The 23779-nt window shown below is 46.4% G+C and overlaps 1 protein-coding gene across 4 annotated transcripts in view; it reads right to left on the reverse strand.

The window, feature by feature from the left end:
- The window catches only part of KCTD15 (potassium channel tetramerization domain containing 15), a 77252-nt gene that overhangs the window by 18945 nt on the left and 34528 nt on the right, over positions 1-23779 (reverse strand). For all 4 annotated transcript variants that reach the window (XM_081962926.1, XM_081962927.1, XM_081962929.1 and 1 more), the window contains exons 3-4: positions 12929-13073; positions 1991-2296 (exon numbers count right to left, since the gene is read on the reverse strand). In XM_081962926.1, the coding sequence (XP_081819052.1) occupies positions 1991-2296; positions 12929-13073 (451 nt within the window). The remainder of the gene's footprint in view (positions 1-1990; positions 2297-12928; positions 13074-23779) is intronic.

Here is a 23779-nt window from a genome sequence, read left to right on the forward strand (position 1 = left end):
CATAAAAAAGAGAGTTTGACGTAGTCACCATGGATCACCATACCACCTGATCTCATGGCCCTAACGTTAAAAAATGGATTTATTTCATCTTTATTTATTTGGGGGGAGGGGTTCCTAACTCCTGGTTTTTCTTCATTATCATAAGCTCCAGTTAACCAACCCAGTGATTAAGGCATCAAGCTAGAAACTTCAGAAATTGCTGAATTTTGGAAGCACAATCTTTAGATTTATGGATGAACCCAGATTTCTGTTCAGCTGTTCAATTAATAGTTTTCCCTCACCGAATATACAATTCTAGAAGTAAAAATAAACCAAAAACTCAATTTCCTTCGCTCACTCTGTATAGGAGGCAGTTCTGCACTTGGATCTTGCGCTTCTTAAGCCATTTCCCAGTGAGCCACAGAGCTTGCATGAAATTCCAATACAGAGCCAAAGTATTCTTCTATTTCTTGTACCTTAACATCACCGTTGTTTTATCATTTTAATCCATTCTTGCCGTTTTATAATCTGTTATGATTTTATAACTTTTATTCCTACATCTATTCCACTCTGCGATTGTGACAGCGAAATCAAGCCAAGCATGTATTACGTTTTATTAATAAATAAGCTGATTTAAAAACGGTGGGGAGGAATTCCACTGGGGTTTCAAGGATTAAACTGGGTAGGAATTCATCTCCCACTTCATCCTCAGCCACCAGCATCACCCAAAAAGATTTCCGAGGCGGCTCCTTCTCTTCTTCAGGACTGGGCACTCCAGGTAACACCAACAACCATGGCCTTGGGGGGCTTCTCCTTGGCTCCCACCAGCCCAAATCTTTGGCTAGAAATGAGCTCCCTCCTGCATGGCACCTAAGGAAGATCTCGTGCAAGAAAGCCCGTGTTTTTTGGCCTTCCCTAATTAGGGAGGCTCTATCAAAGCCTGCTGAGCGGTCCCCCTTCCTGGGGGCGACTAGCCCTGGTGGGAGAACTCTTCCAAAGACGACGCCAAAGGACACAGGGACCCCGGCTTGCTATTTCCAGCACCTGCTGATCAGCCTGCCTTTCTTTCAAGACCTAATTTTAAAACTTTAAAAAAGGATAGAAGGAAAAAAAAAACCTCTCAATCAATCCCTACAAAAACCTTTGAGTATAAAGTGGAACACATTTTATTTTAAATACTCTGGGCAATTTTTACAGTACATCTTTTTTTTGGGGGGGGGGGGGAAGTGCAGAGATCATTTTTTAAAGTCCATCCTGCAGGCTCTATCACTTAATTATGAGCGGGACATAAATTATGCATTTAAACATTGTTGCATTTTCTACAAAGTGGCATGCAAAACATTTCTCTCCCCCCTTTTCTCCTTTTGTACGTTCTGTAGTTTGATCGCCCCCCCCCGCCCCCCAACTTCCTAGGGGCAATGTAGAAGGAAAAAGAGGACTGCAGGGTATGCAATGATGAAAAAAAATTAGCATTTGTCAGGCTAACATCATTATGAGATCAGCGTGGTGCTAACATATACAAAATCTAAATCTATTTTTTTCTCCTGCTTGAACTTGGGAGGGGAAAGAAGAAGAAGAAGAGAGAGGAATGGGAGGGGGGAGGAAATACTCTGAACAGGGCATGAGCTCACCATAAACCAGGGGTGTCAAACTCGATTTCATTGAGGGCCACATCAGGGTTGTGTCTGACCTCAGGGAGCCGGGGGCGTGGCCAGCTCGACGTCACTCAATGAGGCTCAGTTTTCGGCTGTGACAGCCTCCTGCATCCCTCTGAAGTGAAAACGGAGCCCGGGACGACTGCGTGACCTTCCCGAGCTCCGTTTTCACTGGCAGAGGCACCGTGGTCCAATCCTTCACTGTTTCCAGGGTGGGCCCATGGGCCAGATCCGGACCCCCGGGCCGAGTTCCATACCCCTGCCATAAACCATATTGCCATGCACTAGGTGGAGGGACACGAAAGCAGAGAGGATTCTCCCGCCGACAAAAAAGGAAGGTAGAAGGGCCAAATTACCTGCACCGAATTCAGCCGGCAGTAGCCGTTCAAGGGAAAGCGGATGACGTGGGTGGGGTCCTGGTTCCAGCCGGCATTCACCGAGTTGCACATCACATCTCCCGTCTCTGGAAAGATCTCCTCAATCAGCGCCTTCTCCCCGCTCAATGCAATCCGCTCACCGAGATCCGGCGTCACCCTCACCACCAAGCAGTCACAGGGCTGGAAATGTTTCTGTTGCTCTTTCTCCTGCTTCCATCGCTCCAGTTCTTTGATCATCGGCTGCAGCTGGTAATACTTGGCTTCTTCATACAAAAGACTGAAGTCCTTTGGAAAGAAGGGAGAAGGAGAGACTAGAAGCATCGATGGATTGCTCCCCCGACCCCTGCAAACAGAGACCTTTTTTTAAAAAAAAGGGTTAATATTCCGCCGATGCCAAAAGGTCCATTATTTCCTTTTGCTTGGGTGGCGGGGTGGGGAGTCAAAAAGCCAAGATGGCAGCCACAGACATGTGGCCAAAGTCCTCCCCTGGAAGAGGTTTACCCAGTCCTGCCAGCCGCCGTAGCAGGCGCGGATCCTCACTCTGACCTCGCCAAGATGTTGTGATTGCAGTGTATTTGCCGGCCTGCCTGCCTTTTGTTCCACTTGTGCATATAAGAACCATACAATAAACTGAAGCCGCGTGGCACAAAACAGCAACAGCAATGTCACTTAGACTTACATACCGCTTCACAGTGCTTTACAGCCCTCTTTAAGCAATTTACAGAGTCAGTCTGTTGCCCCCAACAATCTGGGTCCTCATTTTACCAACCTCAGAAGGAGGGAAGGCTGAGTCTACCTTGAGCCTGGTGAGATTTGAATTGCTGGTAGCTGGCAGTCAGCAGAAGTAGCCTGCAGTACTGCATTCTAACCACTGTGCCACCACAGCTCAAACAGAATCTTGCCAGAACTGATCTCCTAGGGCAACAGTCCCCAACCTTGCCACCTTGGCGGCCCAGCGAGGGGTGCGTGTGAGTGGAAGGCGACATCCATTCACAGAAATGCAGCTTTGCACACAAGTGGATGGCACTTGCATTCATGTGAGCCAAGGGCGGTTGAGCAGAGAGTGCTCACGGATGGACAAGCTCCTTTGCACAAAAGGAGATTTGTGTGTGAGGGCAAGGGCCTGCCACTTGCATGATTAGAGCTTTGCGCACGAACATTTGCCCATTGGTCGTGAGGCCCGGTTTCAAACAGGCCGCAGCCCGGTAGTTGGCTGCAGCCTGGGGGTTTTGGGGAGCCCTGTCCTGGAGTACTTTTCCTAATTGTCACAATTTCAACAGTTGCATCTAATCGTGTGTAACTGGGAAAGAACTCCATAGGCTAAACGGCCGTCTAATTCATGGCCATCCCTACTTACCTAAAAATCTTCCCCTAGTACGAGCCAGTGAATCCATTTTGTCACTGATTTGCAATCAAATAGGAAATTTTAATTGGCTACTCAATCTAAATCAGTGTTTCTCAAACTTGGCGACTTTAAGTCCTGTGGACTTCAACTCCCAGAATCCCCCAGCCAGCATAGCTGGCTGGGGAATTCTGGGAGTTGAAGTCCACAGGACTTAAAGTCGCCAAGTTTGAGAAACACTGATCTAAATCTTAAATCCTATTGCACTGAACTCAGTGTGACGTACTTTGGAATAAATACTCTATGAAAAGGATGAGGCTGTACATAAAAAGAGCTGTACATAATTTTATTTACAAAAAAGTTTAACCAAGCAGGTACACACATTTCCCTGCATGCAGTGACAGGTTGGAGATGTTTTCCCTTCCTTTGGTGACCATCCTCTTCCTCAAAGCAACTCTGTGGTACCCTACCTCTCTTAAGAAGGGGACCGTTCAGAGATCATTTTTCAGAAAACCTGCCAGGTTTACATACAGCAAATGAAAGAATACAGAAAAATGAAGGCATCCTGTTTGTAGACTTACAAGCAACAAGGTTTAAGAGTTCATTCAAACACTTTCTGCAAGCATTTGAGGGCCGTTAGAAATGCAGCACAAAGCCTACCTTAAGATGGGCAGATAATAGAATAGAACCGAACAGAACCTTGGAGGTCACCTAGTCCAGCCCCCTGCTCAAGCAGGAGAACCTGTCCTATACTATCTCAGATAAGTGACTCAGTCTCTTCTTAAAACCCTCCAGTGACGGAGTGCCCATGATTTCTGGTGGCAAGCTGTTCCACTGGTTAATTGTGGAATGAGGGAGCCTGTGGCCCTGATTAGGCTGTAGCAGAGCAGTTCTCCCACAAGAAAGGTCCAACTTCCCTGGCAAGAAAATGCCACCTCCATCCAACAAGGAAAACCTCCTTCAAAGGTTCCTTTCCTGGGCCCCAGGGAGTCCAGAGGACAATGGGTGTCTTGGAGGATCAAGATGAATCAAGAAGACTTACTTCAGTTCAGGCCACAAATGTTGGAAGGGGGGAAACTGCTTTATCTAACTCCCCTGCTTAAAGGCCTCTTTAAAACGTCCTCAAGAAGGAAGAGATAAAGATGTTATGCCTACACAACACCAAATGTTCGGAGCAAAACATCAGAAGTCTGCAGACCAAGACTTGGCTGGAGAACCTCAAAGCCAAGGTCTAGATTTGCCTTCTGCAACTAGACACTCTTTGGGCCCTTCCCTAACTTCTGCTGAAGATGTTACCTAGCTTGGTAACAAAACGTTTGGAAACCAATCCACAAGCTTGGAGAATGAACCTCCACCCTCCAATTATCCTAATTTTGAGATATTTCTTCTTCGGCCCATTCCTTATGTCTCCTATTGGTCTCCTGACTCCTGGACTGCAATTTTCTTGCAGTTTCCCATGCACTTTAAGCTGTAGGTCAGATAAGTCCAATCCCAGCCGTGGGGCCACCTCTTCCTTTCCTAACAGAAGCTGGACTATGAATCATTCTATTTCAGAGCACCTGAACAGTCCGAATTTCTGGTTTATGAAAAGGCACCAGGATGATGTACCTGCTTGCAGAGGGAGGCTGAAGTCAGGGGCAACAGCAGCAGCTTAACCCTGTCCCAAAGATCGTGCAAGAGAGAGAACTTAAATCCCAGAATTTATTCACCAATTATATTTCTTAATCCCATAGGATTATAGCCTCTTCAATTCCAAGCAACACTTACCTCCCTCTTATTGTTGCAAGGACTAAGCTGTATAGGCTTGTAAGGCAAACAATTTTTTTCACTCTCTTATAGAAATCTGGCAGGAAATCTGCAGAACTCTCCACCAGAGGATATTGTTGAAGCAAAGCATTGCAAAACATACCTCAAAGTTCTGGCAGCCAGCCCTACAAGAACCTGAATGGCACCTGAGAGCCACACCTGGAGAAGACAGGAAGTCTCATCTTAATATTTGCAAAGAACATTAAGATTGAGTTGCTCTGCACCGCCTGCTCCAATTCTTTGCCCTGCGGGTGTGTTGGGAGCAGCTCCCAGACTTCCCAGTGAACAGGGCCAAGAGGAGAGTGATGGGGGGTTTCTCATGGCCCAAAGGGCTACAGGCCGGGGAGGGAAGGAGCCATCTCATTCCCAGCAGTGTAGCAAGGATTTCCCAGAGGGCAACCTGCGGGCGCCTCTTCTAATGATAGGCTTTGTTTTAAGATAACTTGAAAACATTCCAATATATTTGGGTGGAGAACTATGCCAAATTATTCCTATTTGGGATGACTGGGCCCAACAGGAGAAATCTGCTAATATTCTTCTCTTGTGAGCTGGATAGAAAATAAGAATTATTATTATTTTATGCCCCTGACCAATGGGGGTTTAAGGGTGAAATATTTTCTGACGATTCTTCCCCTGCTTCCTTTAATACAGCTTCCAAAGACTGCTGCCTATACAGATGTTGAGAAGATTGTCAAAGGGATGGAGAGACAAACAGAACAAGAAAGAAAGCGGCCAGGTTCCTTCTCCCCTATGCACCGTTTTCTGAAAAGGACATTTTTAACGTAAGCATATTCTTCTCCCCCCTTCTCCTTCTCCCCAAGAACTCCCTGCTTCTTCTGAGTCTGCTCTCTCTCTCTTGAGTCCTCAGAGGTCCTACCTCTCCAAGGGGCAGCTCTTCTGAGACCACATGCTCATCAATGTCTCATCTGCGGCTTGGAAAGCAATGCTGATTCCCCAGCATCCCATCCTTCAGTGTCATTTCACTGTCTTGCTCAAGAGGAAGCCGGTCAGCCCAAATCAGCAAGGGAACAACGCTCACGAAAACAGTCCAAGAGGCAGAAGCGGAATTGCCTTCTCAGGCTGGCTGCTAGCTGCACCCGGGAAGCTGCCAATCTGATATTGCTCATCTGATAGAAGGCGGCTTTACTCCCATTTTAATGCAGATGGCTCGGGGCAGGAAATGGGGAGTCCAAATGAAAAAGCGCTGACAATGTTTTTTCAAGGTGCTGGAGAACAAGCCAAGCCCCTCTGGGACTCATTGCCAAGGGGAAATGGCTAAAATACAAGCTCTGGCCAACTGGAGGCATCGCCCAAGGCAAGAGGGATGGTTTACTCTCCAGCAATATTAATAACAAGACCTTATTCCAGTCTTAAATGATCAAAACACTGACTCTAACAAGTCTGGCTGTTGCCACCACAATTTCCTCCAAGGTGGTGCGCTCAGCTATGCCTGGATGAGACCTCTCAAGCCAGCACAGGCAAAACAGAGGAGGCTGGCTACAAAGTTAGGCCTCATTTCAGCCCTCGGAGCTGCATGAGGGTTCAGGGGTGGAAACAGAAGCGCTGGAGATCCAAGCCAAATCTCGTGGCTCGAATGGGTTCTCCACCTCTCCTGCAGCCTGCTCTTGAGGAAGCCTTCTCACCATTGCAAAGACAGTTCCCATGTGACTTCTAAAAAAAGCCGTTACTGCTAACTCCAAGTCCTTCTGTTGCTGGCTGCTACGTGCTGTAGAGTTAAGTGGAGGATCTAAGCCAAGGGAGCGGGTACTTTGAGCCTTGCCTTATTAGCAACTGTAGCAGTAGTTAATATGCACTGTAAAGACACCAGCCAGATGTGATAATAAAGAATTGCTAGCTAGGAACATAAGAGGCATGGCTGTCTCCATTGCTCACCACTCGCTTAGCCTGAAAACAGCCCTCCACGGAGGCAGGACTATTAAGAGCACAGCCTCAAAATCAGCCCTGCTGGAACTGGTGGAAAAACTCCTGGAATAAGAGGTGCGAGGATTTACACCTCCCTTTACATTTTGCATTCTTCTATCTCATAGGAAAGATAAAACATACCAGCACATTTGTTTTATAGATAGCGTTTTCTTTTGTTTATTCCTTCCCATTGTCTGGATCAGCTTCTAAATCCATCTATTAGATTAGATTAGATTAGATTGACAGAGTTGGAAGGGACCCTATAGGTCATCTAGTCCAACCCCCTGCCCGAGCAGGAGACCCTACACCATTTTTGACAGATAGCAGTCTAGTCTCTTCTTGAAAGCTTCCAGTGATGACGCTCCTATAAGAATAAGCTCTTAACTATAAGAATGACCAAATCCCTTGTAGATCAGACAGCTCTTAGCATGGATGCCAGTAAGGCAACTCTGAAGAACAAGACAACTGGTGGTAGAAACAGCAATGGTGGTCCTTCCAGCACAGGTTTTTCAGAAATATATCTTGCATCACTGCATGTTGAACAGAATCCAGTTCGGCTGTATTTCAGCTAATCAACAAACTCATAATAAGGTCCACATGGCAATACTATTTTCCAAGCCACTTTGACAATCAAGGAAGGCTTTCTGGAAAGCAAGAGATGGTGGAGTATGCCAAGGAGCCCAAATCCGATCAACGTACTGTAATTTTCAAATCTAAAAGGGTTCTATTTGTAGTGTTGCTTTGATTAACGGAAATGCTGAAGCACTTAAATCCTGGCAGTTCAATGCAAATACAATGATGGCCCATGTAGCCAGTATAAATATTTCTGAGATGCTGCATTCTGTTCATAGTGCTGCTTAAAAGGGACAGCATCCCAAATCCTTGGGCATTTTTTTTTCAATGACTCCTGCTGAGTTGCATGAAATGTTCCAAACGAAACCGTACAATTCACTTTCCTCAGTAAGAACTGCCATAGTCTTAACAGAATTGGAAAGGACCTTGTAGATCATCTAGTTCAACCCACCCCTCACCCAAGCAGGAGACCCTACACTATTTCTGACAGAAGGCAGTCCAGTCTCTTTTTGAAAGCCTCCACTGATGAAGCTCCCATAACCTCTGAAGGCAACTTCTGCTCCATCGGTTGATTGCTCTCACTGTCAGAAAATTCCTCCTTATTTCTAGGTTGAATCTCTCCTTGATCAGTTTCCGTCCATTATTCCTTGTCTGGACCTTCAGGTGCTTTGGAGAATAGCTTGACCCCCTCCTCTCTGTGGCAGCCCCTCAAATATTGGAAGAGTCTAATCTATCTCCCTTGGTCCTTCTCTTCCCTAGACTAGCCGTGCCCAATTCCTGCAACCGTTTATCCTATGTTTTAGCCTCCAGTCCCCTCATCATCGTGGTTGCTCTTCTCTGCACTGTTTCTGGAGTCTCAACATCTTTTTATAGTGTGGTGACCAAAACTGGATGCAGTACTCTAGATGTGGTCCTTACTAAGCCTTGTTACAACTGTGTCTTGGATGCTTACATTCTTTCTTAGGTATCTCAAATCATAATAGCAAAAGGAGCATTAAAGTGGAGCAGATGTTGATCACCTCCCAAGACCGCTGAGAAGCCCAGAGAAAGGTTGGACACTCAAGACCTGCTTCTTCATGCTAAAAAAAGGTCCAGCACCTGCATTTCCCTGCCATTTGGATAGGATGTGACAGCCCCTTATTTCTGCAAATGTAGAAACAAAACCGAAGAAGCACATTTCTCCTGACCATCCAAAACACATTACTAAAGACATTTATAGTTTCTGGCATAATTTGGCTCAGTGATTCCTCATCAAAGATTTCTATTTCCCAAGTGGAATAAAGGCTCGTATCCTGGCATATGTGAATAATTTAATATGCTGTGCTGCAATAGAGCCTTTTAATTTATTTTATTTATGCTGCTTTGCTTTTTGCTACTAATGGTTTGAATTCAGAATGTTTCAAGTTTCAACATTCTCCTGTTTGAAACAGGAGGCTTCAACTACCCTGAAAGTCTTTTAAGCTCAGAAAGCTGTTTTGAATTCAGTTGAAACGCATTTCATGTGGTTGAGGCAACCAGTTGTAAACTCTACCTGTCTAGGATCAGATACTTTTCTGTGCCTCTAGTAGAAATGATCACAGTGGAGTATTACTATCTTGTATACAGCTGCCATTATACCTGAGATATTAGGTTTGTGGTTTTTTAAAAAAAAGGTTTAAGTCATCCATGGAAAGCTTTTGCTCTAAAGGACGGCTATGCATTTTTGAAGTAACAATAAAAGCATACATATATATTGCAGTTATAATTGCAGGTACTTGACTTATGGCAGTAATTGCAATGGGAATTTCTATAACTAAGGGTGTGATAGTAAATTGTGGCTGTATCGCTTAGTGATCCTGTTGCTATTGCAAGAGCCCTGGTGGTGCAGTGGTTGGAATGCAGCATTGCAGGCTGACTCTGCTCACTGCCAGGAGTTCGATCCCGACTTGTTCAAGGTTGACTCAGCCTTCCATCCTTCTGAGGTGGGTAAAATGAGGGCCCAGATTGTTGGGGATGATATGCTGACTCTGTAAACCGCTTAGAGAGGACTGCAAAGCACTGTGAAGCAGTACATAAGTCTGCTGTTGCTATTGTTAACTGAATCCCCTGCTTAGGGAAGGCAGCTTGTTGCCACCTTCCCACAACCAAAGTCAGTGGAGAAGTAAGCAAGAAGGTGTAAATCCCAGGCAGGCAGGCAGGCAGGCAGGCAGGCAGGCAGGCAGGCAGATAAGTAGCTGCTGCTGAGTGGGGCAGTAGTGCATGGGGATGTGGGGTAGGATGCATGGGGATGTGTGAGAAGCTCAGCATGGGCCAGGTGTATAAGACGTGTGGTGCAAATCAGGTGCAAATGGATGTGCAAGACATGTAGATGAGGGAGGGGGTGCAAGGGGGGGCTTGAGAGGCAAGAGGTACAGCATAGGTCAGGTGTGAGGGGCTATGCAAGAGCTCAGAAGAATGCCAGGGGAGACATGACGGTGAATATGTGGGGCTGTGCGGTACCAGTGCAGAAGGGCTGGAGGAGGCTGAATTTCCCTGCAGTTTTCTGCAGGGGACCCCTCTGGATTGACTTCCTGGGGTGGTGATTGTGTGATCGCAATGTGCTGCAACCTGCGGTAAGTATGAACCGGTTGTGACGCTCTCAGATCACGTGATTGCAGCTGCAGGGGTGCTGGGATGGCCAGAATTTGGAGGGTCACTCAGGACCATAACTCGTTCAGCGCCATCCTACCCACAACTCTTTCCAACTCATCCTCTTATCCACTCACTTGGCTAAGGCAGTGATGGCGAACCTTTTTCGTCTCGGGTGCCAAAAGCACGCGGGCGCTATCCTGCGTGCATGTCCACCCCCATAATTTAATGCCCCCCCACCGTTCCCCCTGTACATGCGCGCATGACCCCCCTGCTGCCCTGTGCATGCACACACAGCTTTCTTGGAGCCTGGGGAAGGCAAAAACGGCCTCCCCTGCCTCTCCTGGAGGCCCTCCGGAGGCCAGAAACGGCCTGTTTTCCAACTTTCTAGAAGCCTGGGGAGGGTGAAAAACAGCCCAACACGCAAACTGGAAGTTCGGGAATGGACTTCCGGGGTGCCATTGGGCCGTTTTTCTCCTCCAGAGGCCGCAGGAGATTTCCTTAAAGCCTCCAGAGGGCAAAAAATGGCCCAACATGCAAAGCGGAAGTTCGTTCCCGAGCTTCCAATTTGTGCATTGGGTAGTTTTTTGCCCTTCGGAGGCTTCAAGCCTCCGGAGGGAGAAAAGCAGCTAAAAATCAAGTCCGAAAATCAGCCGTCCAGCGCTGGAGCTGACAGGGCAATACCTCGTGTGCCCTCAGAAATGGCTCCATGTGCCACCTGTGCCATAGGTTCGCCATCACAGGGCTAAGGGATTAAACAAGCCCAGGTCCTTGTTCCCTGTGGAAAACCCTGCTAAATCAACATTCTCTAGCTGGCCTCCTCCAGAGTTCAGAGCTTCAGCTTCAAGGATTGCCAGCCAACTTGCTGCTTTCCCAATTCATCTGAAGGAGGCCTGGTCGAGCAGGCTATCTCAGAGGTGGGTCCTTACTAGGGAAGGTTTCAAGGGCTGCACATTCCTTATTGTGACTTGGGGTGTTTCACTCCCGCCCCTGTTCCAATAACCACAGCAGAGCACAAGGTTAAGGGAAACCCTCTCATTGGGAAGCATCACAGGAGCTGGCTTGGCCAGGAAGGACTCAGCAGGAAGCAATGCAGACCTGCGCATGGCAAGTGTCATGGTCGGGGTGGGCATGGCCAGCTTGACATCACTCATCGAGGCTCCGCTTTTTGCCGTGACAGCCTCCTGCACCCCTGTGCCAGTGAAAACGGAGCCTGGGAGGCTGTCACGGCCAAAAACAGAGCCTAGGAGGAGTTGTGTGGCCTCCCGAGCTCCATTTTCAGTGGGAGAGGCACAGTGGGCTGGTCCTTCACTGTTTCTCAGCACCCTGAGGGCCGGATGCGGCCTGTGGGCCAGTGGTGGGTTCCGCATCCCGTTGTAACCGGTATGGTGCAACGGGGCCGCGCATCCACCACATGCACGCATGCTTACCGCCCGTGAAGCTCCAGCTGCTCAGCAGAGCCTTGCGCAGGCACCGTACGCTCCGTGTGTGTAAGCCCTGATTGGCTCAAATACAGATAAGGAGGGCGGGTGGGCCCTCCTGAGCACCATACCGGAACGGTACCTGGTGCTCCCAGCAGGTCGTATCCCACCACTACCGCAGGCCTTGAGTTTGATCCCCCTGCACTAAACCAAACCACATGTCATCTGAACCCAGAGGCAGAGCAGTACAAACAGTTCCCAGTCAAGGGCATCTCTAGTATGGAACAAAACTAATTAAACTCTATGGGCTGTGTGGTTGTGGACAACATCTCAATTTTTCGACCCTGGTTGACCCCCGTTCCCCGTCTTGAAAAAAAAATCAAAGAATTCACTACTGCTACAAAAGTGGACACCCCGTTAATAACCTTTTAATGTGAAACATTATATTCAATATATATCTGGAATTAACAATCAGTAATTAATTTAATTCTATTTTAATCTGGTTTTTATCCTGGCTCCATCTCTTTTCTGCAAAAGAGCCTGCAAAAGAACTCCAATATATAATGCGTCCCATAGTCTGGAAAACATTGTGTTTCCTAGCATAGCATGCTGTGTGAAGCCAGACAACTGTGGTTTATTGAACAAACCATGGTTAAGTAAGCAATAACTACCATATTTTTCGGAGTATAAGACGCACCTTTTCCCCACAAAAAAGAGGCTGAAAATCTGGATGCATCTTATACACTGAATACAGCATTTTTAGCCCCCTTTGCAAAAATGGCCGTGCATAGCCTTTAGGAGACTTCCAGAGTGCTCTGGGGCTGGGGAAGGCAAAAATGAGCGAAAAACAGGCCAGGTTTTTTGCTCTTTTTTGCCCCCCCCTCCAGCCCTCAGGAGCACTCTGCAAGCCTCCTAAAGGCTATGCATGCAATTTTTTTGTTAAAATACGGGCCCATTTTTGCAAAAAATGGGCCGTTTTGGGGAGGTCTGCAGAGTGCAAAAACTTTTTTAAAAAAATTTGCCTCTTCAAAATCTTGGTGCGTCTTATATTCCGGTGCGTCTTATACTCCGAAAAATACGGTAAGCATGGTGTCAGCCTCTGACATGAGTTTGAAAATGGCAAGCTCTTTTCACACTTCCTACAGTGGTCTGCTTAGCCAGAGAGGACAAGAGAAGAAAGAAACATCAATTAATGAATGAGAATTAAAAAAAAAAAACAGATTACAGGTTTCTTGCCTGTCTTACCTTAAAATCCTCCGGGAGCAGCAGTTTTGAAGTTCTTAAGAAGCTCAAGATGTATCTGAATATTTCACCATCTCGATCAATGAAATAGTGTTGTTTTAAACTGTCCAAGACAATCGGCTCTGTGCCATTAAAGAGGCGGCTTATTCTGGGGAGGCAGAGGAGGGAGAAAAGGAAAAGAGTTGGCAAAGAGGAGCAGAAGGCTGGGGGGGAAACAGAAAGGCAGCGCATCCTTTCTAAGGTCCAAGAGAGCTTTCCTTAACGTCACCTAAACCAGTCGTGGGTTTCCATTTATTTTGCTACCGCTTCACTCGTGCACCGCTTCTGTGCATGCGCAGAAGCGTCCGGGCGGGTAAGCAGAGCCTCCCACTGCCGCCACTACTGGTTCGCCCGATCCAGGGTGAAGCGGCAGAAACCCACCTGTGACCTAGACTCATTTCCAGGGCAGGAGGCTGCAGAAATTAAGTCTGTCCTGCAGAGTAAACCACATGCATCCCAAAGAATCAAGTCACATTGTCATTAATATGACCAAGAACCACCAACTGTTGACGGTCACAGGACTGGCTGGATGAGAAAGAGAAGAAGCCCAGAGGACTCTAGAAAGCGGGCTCCAAAGGAGTCGTTCTACAGCAGAGGTCCCCAAACTTGGCAAATTTAAGACTTATGGACTTCAACTCCCAGTTGGCTGGGGATTTCTGGGAGTTGAAGTCCACAAGTCTTAAAGTTGCCAAGTTTGGAGACCTCTGTTGTACAGCATCCATCTCTTCTTTCCCTCCCTGCAAAAGAAAACTCCGAGGAGAGGCTCAGATTCAGGAGGACCCAACCACTGCTTGAACAACACAACCTGGCAGCCCCGAAGAGGCTCCCAAAATTCCCTTGGGAGCCAAGGACACTCTAACAGGGGTTGGAAGGGTGTGGACCAAAGCTAGCCGGAGTTGGGGCTGCAACCTGATTGGACCACGTGATGGACATGTGACCTGGGGGAGAGGCAAGAACTTTGGGTTTTGATTTGGGTGTCCCTGGGTCCTTCAGAGTCGGCTTTTCACCCGCTGTGCCAATACGGCATCCCAAATAAAATTATGCTTTGGGGAAACTCTGGGCCTCAGAGTTTTGATTGCTTTGGGGTTGTTACTTGGAACCCTGACACAACCGAGTCCTCAGCAGAAACACGGCCACAACAGGGGTCCAGGACAGGGGTGAAATCCAGCTGGTTCTGGAGAACCGGTAGTGGACATTTTGAGTAGTTCAGAGAACCGGCAAATGCCATCTCTGGCTAGCTCCCGAGTGGGGTGGGAATGGAGATTTTGCAGTATTTTTCCCCTGCCAGGCCCACCAAGCCATGCCCACCAAGCCACCCCACATCCACAGAATCAAAATTGAATTTCACCACTGGTCCAGGATTAGGGCAGGTCCCGTGCTCATCACAGGCAGCCGTGGGACCTGGCAGGTCAGTCCTGCAGGGAGAAAGAAGGCACGAGGGGAATCTTCACTAACCAGCTTCTGTTCTTGGCTCAGGAACCACGGTTTATGAAACTGAAGACATGGCATCCATACCAGGCATTTTGGGGATTGCTTCCCTCTCTTTTAAAATTTTCCAACCACACGTCTCATCTTTTGGGAGGGGGAAAGCGTGTGATGCAATCTCTTGTGGGGCTCAATTTCCTATCTGGGTCTTTTTTTTTTTGCAAATGCAGCCTACTTAAAAAGCAAAAACCCCAAACGGCTCCTTGTCTGAACAAGCCACGCATTTCATTCTCTTGTCGTCTGGCTGCCACATATCTCCCATCTTTGAAAAGTCTCCTATGGCCGACTTTTCTCGCTGGCAGAAAGCGCCTCTTCCCACTCCTTCTTCCCCCTTTTTCTTTCTCCGCCTCTCTCCGGAAGCAGCGAGCGCCCCCCAGGCATCTGGGTGCAGTTTTTGACTCAACACGGGTAGTTTGGGGACAGCCTGCTGCCTCCCTCCTCCCCGGATGGCCCAGATCGAAGCCTCCTTTTGATGTTGCCTTGTCTTCCCACTTCATGTATAATTTTCTTTCCACTATCGGTCCTTAATCTGGAGTTTCCAGTTCTTTCTAATTTAGTAATCATCCGCATATTTCATTAATATACCTTCCATCTTGACTCTCCTCTGGGTTAATTATAGAGATATTTAATATTGCGGAACACCCTGCTCCCTGCTGAACGCCAGAGAAAGGCTCTGCTTCCCCACTCAGTGGCCAACTCTCCCTCCTACTCCTGGTTGCAGCCCATCAGCCACCGAATCGCTGGGGTTGGAGTTAATTGGAAAACCGTCTTAGTAAGCCACGGGTGTGTTGGTTACCTTGCCCCATAGCCGCTAATTATGCCAGGCTTCCCAAAAGGAGCAGGAAGGTTTGGGTGGCAATCCGTTGCCTGCTACGGCATCCTGGCCAAATCTTGCCAGGATTCAAATCCTTGAGCGGTAATGTGCTTTGCAAGGGTTGGCTTGTGTCAACAGGGGACACGCCCACTTCTTTGAACACCCTGGGAATTCTGGTAATGTGGGGTTGCCAACACACACCAACAGGTTTTAGAGAAAGCGATGATACCATCTAAGGCTGAAGGTGTTATCTGTGAGAACCAGGGAATTTTCCTGCAGCAACCGAGCCGGTTATGTGCACTAATGAGGACCTTGTCAGGTTTTGAGAGCTTTCAGATGATCTAGAGATCAGAGAAGAAAGCCTTGAGCCAAAGCTCGTTGCAAGAATATTCATTGCCTGCCCTCCTCCCCCTCAATCTGCCCCCAGCATTGCTCAATCTGAGATTGGGAATAGCTCCTGTGCTCTGTTATTCTGGACAACAGAATAGCAGGGCAACAATATTTACAATGCAATAATTTAGATAGCATTCAGAACAGTTCACGCCAAAATAAATTTAACCAGCAGTTGATCTTCACCAGGAATACTTGCAGGTCTAAAACCTCTTCTTACATTTGCCTTTTATTTTTTGGCAAGCAGAAGTGTCTCCTTCTATTTGAACTCAAGGCCACCTGAAAACTCCCTTGTTCCTAAATCACAGGATTAATAAGAGAGGAGCATTACTTTATCGTATTTAATGTTGCTGGTTTTATATATAGATCAGGGGTGTCCAAACTTGGCAACTTCAAGACTTGTGGACTTCAACTCCCAGAATTCCCCAGCCAGCTGCTGGCTGGGGGATTCTGGGAGTTGAAGTCCACAAGTCTTGAAGTTGCCAAGTTTGGACACCCCTGATATAGATGTATCTAATCCCATTTTTGTCCTGACCTCACCCATTATTTTCTGCAATGCAGCCTTCAACCCAGTGGTGGGTTTCAAAATTTTTTAGAACCTCTTCTGTAGGTGTGGCCTGCTTTGTGGGAGTGGCTTGCTGGCCATGTGACTGGGTGGGAGTGGTTTGCTAGCCATGTGACTGGGTGAGTGTGGCCAACTTGTAAAATGTGGTGAAACTCACTTAACAACTCTCTTGCTTAGCAACAAAAATGTTGGCTCAGAAACTCTGGCATTTGAAGCACAAAAGTCTTAAAGCTGTCAAGTTACAAAACCCTTGCACCCCTAACCCTTTAGGAAAAAAAAAACCCAGGGGTGTTCAAACTTGACAACTTTAAGACTTGTGGACTTCAACTCCCAGAATTCCTCCTCCAGTCATGTTGGCTCAGGAACTCTGGCATTGAAGTGTGCAAGTCTTAAAGCTGTCAAGTTACAAGACTCTTGCACCCCTTACCCTTTAGAAAAAAAACCCCAGGGGTGTTCAAACTTGACAGATTTAAGACTTGTGGACTTCAACTCCCAGAATTCCTCCTCCAGACATATTGGCTCAGGCATTGAAGCGTGAAAGTCTTAAAGCTGTCAAGCTACAAGACCCTTGCACCCCTAACCCTTTAGGAAAAAAAAAACCCAGGGGTGTTCAAACTTGACAACTTTAAGACTTGTGGACTTCAACTCCCAGAATTCCTCCTCCAGTCATGTTGGCTCAGGAACTCTGGCATTGAAGTGTGCAAGTCTTAAAGCTGTCAAGTTACAAGACTCTTGCACCCCTAACCCTTTAGAAAAAAAACCCCAGGAGTGTTCAAACTTGACAGCTTTAAGACTTGTGGACTTCAACTCCCAGAATTCCTCCTCTCGCTCTTCATCTTGATGATGTGCGGACAGGCGGGGGGAGGGAGCTGGAACCGGTTCTAAACAGCACTGTAGATTTGTGGAACCTCTTCTATAGAAGAGGTTAGAACTGGCAGGAACCCACCCCTGCTTCAACCTGTTGTAAAATCAGTGCAGCTTTCAATATGGGAAAGCCCTCCCCCCACCAAGTGTCAGAACTCCCAGGGTTACAAAAATGCTTTGTGCAATGAAGGGTTAAAGTCCTCTCAGCTATAAGCCCATGACTGTTACTGGACTCGATCTGCTTTCAGCTCGTCTTGATTCAAAGCAGAATTAATCTGCAGCAGGATAAAGTGATAAGGCTTGTCCTCAATTTTATATGGAATTAATTTAGCAATGCAGCAACACTAACAAGAAGACTGGTAGTGTTAATGAATGTAGTTTGCTGGTGCTCGCAGGGAGATTTTCCTTTCCTACTAAGGTTCTGGTCGCCACCTCTTTCTCTTTTGTGCTCCGTTTTGCCACTTTTTCATAGGAAAAAAAAGCAAGGAAATGATTGGTCCAAATGGCAAGAAGGTGACAAGCAACAGGGAGAAAACAGAACTGCTTAACTCTTTTTTTGCATCTTTACACAAAAGGAAAAAACAGTTCAACCCATCAAAAACAGTACCATAAAAAACAGATTAGGAGTACAAGTTAAAATAGGTAAGCGACCACCTGTCCACCCTAGATAAGTTCAAATCACCAGAAGAAGATGGATTTGATTATCATTTCAGGAAAAGATAATCAAGCAATGAATCAGCGAACACTTAGAGGCAAACTAAGTCATAACTATGAGCAAACATGAGTTTGTCAAAAACAGATCATGCCAGACAGATCTTACTGCATTCTTTGACAAAGTGACAAAATTAGGGGACCAGAGGAATCCTGTGGATATAATTTATTTGACTTCAGTAAGGCATTTGATAAGGTAGACCATAACCTATTACTAGATAAAGTAGAAGAATGTGGGTTAGACAGCATCACCACCAGATGGATTCGTAACTGGCTGACCAACCGCACTCAACGTGTAGTCCTCAACAATGTTCTCTCTAAGCTGCGCGGGTGCGCGGGCGCACACGTGGCAATAAAACACGGCGCAGCAGTTTCCAACTGCCGCGCAGTGGTTTTTGTGAGACGCCTTTCACGATAATAGGAGAGGAGAGCCAGCCTGGAGTCAGCAATCAGTTCTAGGTCCACAAGGCAGAAAGTAGCTGAGAGAAGGGGTGTGGGGGTTGGGACAAGGCATGGGATGGGCTCCCAGCAGCGGCTGCTCGGATTTGCCATTTGCGAGAGGGAGAGAGAGGGAGAGGGAGAGCGCGAGCATGTGTATCCCTCCTTCCTTCAGCCCAACACTCTCACTGGCATCCCAGCCAGACGAGAGGGACTGCAGAGGGTCTCCTCAAGTATATGGCAGCGAGTCATTCGATGGGAAAGTTGCCTCTTGGAAGGAATGACCCGGCTTGGCTCCCACTTCGTCTCTCCTGCCACTTCACTTCTCCATTCAGTCGTTGGGCGGCAGATAGAAAGTGGGAGCCAAGCCGGGTCATTCCTTCCAAGAGGCAAGTTTCCCATAGAATGACTCGCTGCCCTAGACTCGGGGAGACCCTTTGCAGTCCCTCTCGTCTGGCCGAGTGTTGGGCTGGAGGGATACTCTGTGTGTGTGTGTGTGTGTGTGTGTGTGTGTGTGTGTCGGTCTCTCTCTCGCATTAAAAGAGAGAGAGAAAGAGAGAGAGAGAGAGAGTTAGTTAGTTGGTGGGCAGACTTAGCACTTTGTTAAGTTTGTTTCTCTGTGTGTTGTGTATATATACATGTCTCCATGGATGCAATTGTGCAAGCAGTTTTTTCCTCTTTAAAATAATTTTTGGATTTCTCCCCACCAAACCTTTAAGAGTGAAAGAGTTAGAGTTGAAATATAAAGAGATTGTCAATCGCCATACTGTTAGATTGATAGGCAATTCTGGATTATCTTGATTATATCCTACTTAGAAAGAATATGCTACTGTATGGTTGAGAAAAAGATTAAACTTCATTCCATGGAAACCCAAAAAAGTTCATAGGGAGGGTTTCTTTCTACGATGGGCTTCTTGGGTCAACAGTGAATATCAGTTATCAAAAATGTAGGTAGAAAATTAAGCAGACAATAGGCAATTACAAAAAGGGAAGCCAACTTTCTGAATTCCGTTTCTTTGCACTTAGTGACTTATAAATAGACTAATGTTCTGAAAACCTGACCTAAATTACTATATAGTTTAAATAGCTGTAAAGCTATGCTGAAAAAGTTGTTCCCAAGGTATTGCGATAAATTCAATAAAAAGAAGGGATGAACTTAAGGAGAAATGAGAGTATTGGATAGTAAATGGACAAATAAAATTACCAATCAAAGAGACTATTTGCACCTCAGGGTTGAAATGAGATGTTCTCTCTTACTCTTTCCTCTTCCTCTCTTCTCTCTCTCATCCTCTTTCTCTTTGTCTCTCTTCTCTTTCTCTCTCCTTTTCCATTCTTCTGTCACTTTCTCTCTCTTTCTCTCTCCTCTTTGTCTCTTTCTCTCTCCTTCTTTCCCACTCTTCTGTCATTTTCTCTCTCCTTCTCTGTCTCTTTCTGCCTCTCTTCCCTCTTTTTTCTTCCTCTTTTCCTCTCTCCCACTCTTTTATCACTTTCTCTCTACTGCCCAACCTGTCCCCATACTTATCTTTGACTGATCATGTTTGCAATAATTTACCTTTTCTAAATAGGCGCAGTTCCCTTACCGGACCCCTCACTCGCTCAAACACATACACACACATACACACACACAAAACCATTTTTCTCCATTCCAATTCGGATCCTATATAAATCAATTGCTCTGTGAAACATCTGTGAAAAAAATTCAGGTGCTCAGGCATGAAAATGTGCTGCTCAAACACTATACTTTTCCGCACACACTGAAAAAAATTAGAGGGAACATTGGTCCTCAATGGAACCGCTTCTACATGGAGGGAGGTATGCAGTGGAGTACCCCAAGGGTCTGTCTTAGGCCCAGTACTTTTCAATATCTTTCATCAATGATTTGGATGAGGGGATAGATGGGGAACTCATCAAATTTGCAGATGACACCAAGTTGGCAGGAATAGCCAACAGTGCAGAAGATGGGCTTAAGATACAGAAGGAACTTGATAGACTTGACTATCCAACCAAATGATTGACAGTAAGGTTCTACATTTAGGCCAGGGGTGTCCATGGCTGGCTGGGGAATTCTGGGAGTTGAAGTCCACAAGTCTTAAAGTTCCCAAGTTTGGACACTCCTGATTTAGGCAAAGAACCCCAAATGCACATAGTATAGGTGGTACCTGACTCAATAGTAGTAACTGTGAGAGGGATCTTGGAGTCCTAGTGGACAATCTGTTAAATATGAGCCAGCAGTGTGCTACAACTGCCAAAAAAGCCAACACAGTTCTAGGCTTCATTAATAGATGGATAGAATCAAGATCATATGAAGTGTTAATACCACTTTATAATGCCTTGATAAGATCATACTTGGAATACTGCATCTAGTTTTGGTTGCTACGATGTAAAAAAGATGCTGAGAATCTAGAAAGAGTGCAGAGAATAGCAACAAAGATGATTAGGGGATTGGAGGCTAAAACATATAAAGAACGGTTGCTGGAACTGGGTACGTCTAGTTTGATCAAAAGAAGGACTAGGGGAGACACGATAGCAGTCTTCCAATATCTCAGGGGTTGCCACAAAGAAGAGGGAGTCAAACTATTCTCCAAAGCACCTGAGGGTAGAACAAGAAGCAATGGGTGGAAACTAATCAAGGAGAGAAGCAACTTAGAACTGAGGAGAAACTTCCTGACAGTGAAAACAATTAATCAGTGGAACAGAAGTTGCCTCCAGAAGTTGTGAATGCTCCAACACTGGAAGTTTTTAAGAAGAGATTGACAGCCAGTTGTCTGAAATGGTAGAGGGTTTCCTAAGCAGTGGGACAGCAGGTTTCCCGAGCAGAGAGTTGGACTAGATCTCCAAGGTCCCTTCCAACTCTTGTAATTCTGTTTCCCTCAGTCTGAGGTTTTGGCCTTCTGTGTGGTGGAATTGCATTTCTGTTAAAATCCATCTCCCCAAATCCTTTGCATTTTCCTATCTGGTCAAGAAATGGGCTGAGCCAACCACCCAAAGTGAAAAATCTTGCCCCCTACAAGGACATTTGACTGACAATTTTAAATGCAGAGATCCAGTGCAAGTTCCACTTCTGATCTTACTTCCTTTCAAGCATGCTTGCTACAAGGCAGAAAAACACATCCCACAGGAATTGAGTAAAACCAAATTATTATTTATGTAACTCAGGAAGCTGCTGCTTTAGCTGCAGTAATGATTAAAACTATAACCCAAAAGGTTGGGGGCGGGGGGTGGGGGTGGAGAAGAACATTCAGTCTAAACCACAGAGAAGTGCAGGGTCTAGCAGGGATCACTTGACCACCCTGGAAATTCCATTCAGGCTCAAAAAGGCACTCTTAAATGAGGTGGACCCACCCCTGAAGAGGCCCTGCCTTGGACATTGGCTTCTTTGGCCCTTTTACAACCAGATTCAACCATGTTGCTTGTATCTTTCCATTTATATTATTTTGATTTGTTTCCTGGTATGATTTGGTGGCTTATTAGTAACCTTGACTATCACTAAGTGTTGCATCTTTTTATTCTTGTGAATGTATTTTATTCTCCTTATTTACACTGAGAGCATATGCACCAAATTCCTTGGGTGTCCAAGCACACTTGGCCATTAAAGAATTCTATTAATTCTATGTAGACCAGGGGTGTCCAAACTTGGCAACTTTAAGGCTTGTGGCTCAGGAACTCTGGCATTGAAGTGTGCAAGTCTTAAAGTTGCCAAGTTTGGACACCCCTGATGTAGACAATACTGCAGCATAATATGGAAATAGTGGAAATGCCTATCCTCGTTACATAGAGCATAGAGGCCACACACACACACACACACACACCCTTGTCTGTGACAACTTCCAAGTACTGGAAGACAGTCATTATGCCCCTCCCCCTTTTCTCCTTTTTGATAGGCTAGACATAGTTAGGTCAAAGTACCCACAGAAGCATTGGCGGTCTTTATAATAGAGAATGCCACTGGTGCCAAAGAGGCCTGTGGGAACTGAGGTGTTCAAAGGAGGATTTCTTAAAGATTTAAAGAAGGGACCTCCTGGCTATGGAAGGGAGGGAAGCAACATTTGCTGCCTTAGATGATGCTGTGGGACTTCCTCCCTTCCATTGGGGACGTAGGGAACAGCTGGAAAACCCCTCATTTCTGGTGCTGCTCTGAATGACTGTTCTCCATGTGTCCCAACTAACTCTCCCATTCAAAGACTTGGGCTGCTGACAGAAGTACACCCCCCCCCAAATTAAAATATTTCCTCCACCCTGCCTTGAATAGCAATGGCACTTAAGACTTATATACCGCTTCACAGTGCTTTTACAGCCCTCTCTAAGCGGTTTACAGAGTCAGCCGATGGCCCCCAATAATCTTGGTCCTCATTTGACCCACCTCGGGAGGACAGAAGGCTGAGTCAACCTTGAGCCTGGTGAGATTCGAACTGCCAAATTGCAGGCAGCTGGCACCACGCACACTAACCACTAGTTACTCAGCTTCCTTGCCCAGGTACCGGGAGGGGGCTGGGCTAGGAAAAGTGTCTGGGAGACTCTCTTCTAATCGGGTCCAAAGATTCAATTTATAGACCTCCAAGAGCTCAGATAGTGTCCTAATCAGTCAGTTTGGGAAAGATGTTCTCTTGCTAGCATGCCCCCCCCCCCAACTAGGCTTCCCTTTTGACATCAAAATGACACTTAATGGAAGGTGATGCCATTTCACTCCTCTGTCTCTGGGTTGAGAACCTGCAAGTCCCTTGCCCAGGTTAGATGTATAGCCCACCTTTTCCCCGGGGGCTTCTCTTAGGAATCCCCCTTCACTCGATCCCCACAATATGCAAGGGAGGCTGGGCTGAGAGAAAGAGTCCGGACCACACTTAACTTCCATATTTGACAATGGCCCACCTCTTCCCTGTTCCATCTTCTATTTATTCTGCAACCCCTCACTTCCTTCAGGTCCTGGCTCTCCCACTTCCCTGGAATCACTTAGAGCAGGGGTGTCCAAACATGGGAACTTTAAGACTTGTGGACTTCAACTCCCAGAATTCAGGTCTTAAAGTTCCCAAGTATGGACACCCCTGACTTAGAGCAAACTGGCTTGGCAATGTCCCCTCCTGACCTTAAGACTCATCTACATCAGTGGTGGGATTCAAAAAAATTTGCTACCTGTTCTGTAGGTGTGGGTTGGTGGGCGTGGGTTGGTGGGCGTGGCAGGGGAAGGATAATGCAAAATCCCCAGTCCCTCCCGATCAGCTGGGACTCAGGAGGCAGAGAATAGATGGGGGCAAGGCCAGTCAGAGGTGATATTTGCCGGTTCTCCAAACTACTCAAAATTTCTACTACTGGTTCTTCAGAACCTGCTGGATCCCACCTCTGATCTACATGTCCTCGCTCGACCGCAATGAATTTGTGCACCTTCAAAACAATGTTCCTCAAAGTTCCATTCACCTGCAGGGAAGACTTGGGCCATCATTGGATATAGAGGCAGAGGCGTTAGAAGAATCTTATATAAAAATAGCTCTCATGCCTGCCAAGTCCTTAATAACATTCATTAAAGGAATTTGCGTTTGAGAGAAAAAAGTATTTG

This window comes from Natrix helvetica (assembly GCF_964273705.1).
Source record: "Natrix helvetica genome assembly, chromosome: 10".
NCBI lineage: Eukaryota > Metazoa > Chordata > Lepidosauria > Squamata > Natricidae > Natrix > Natrix helvetica.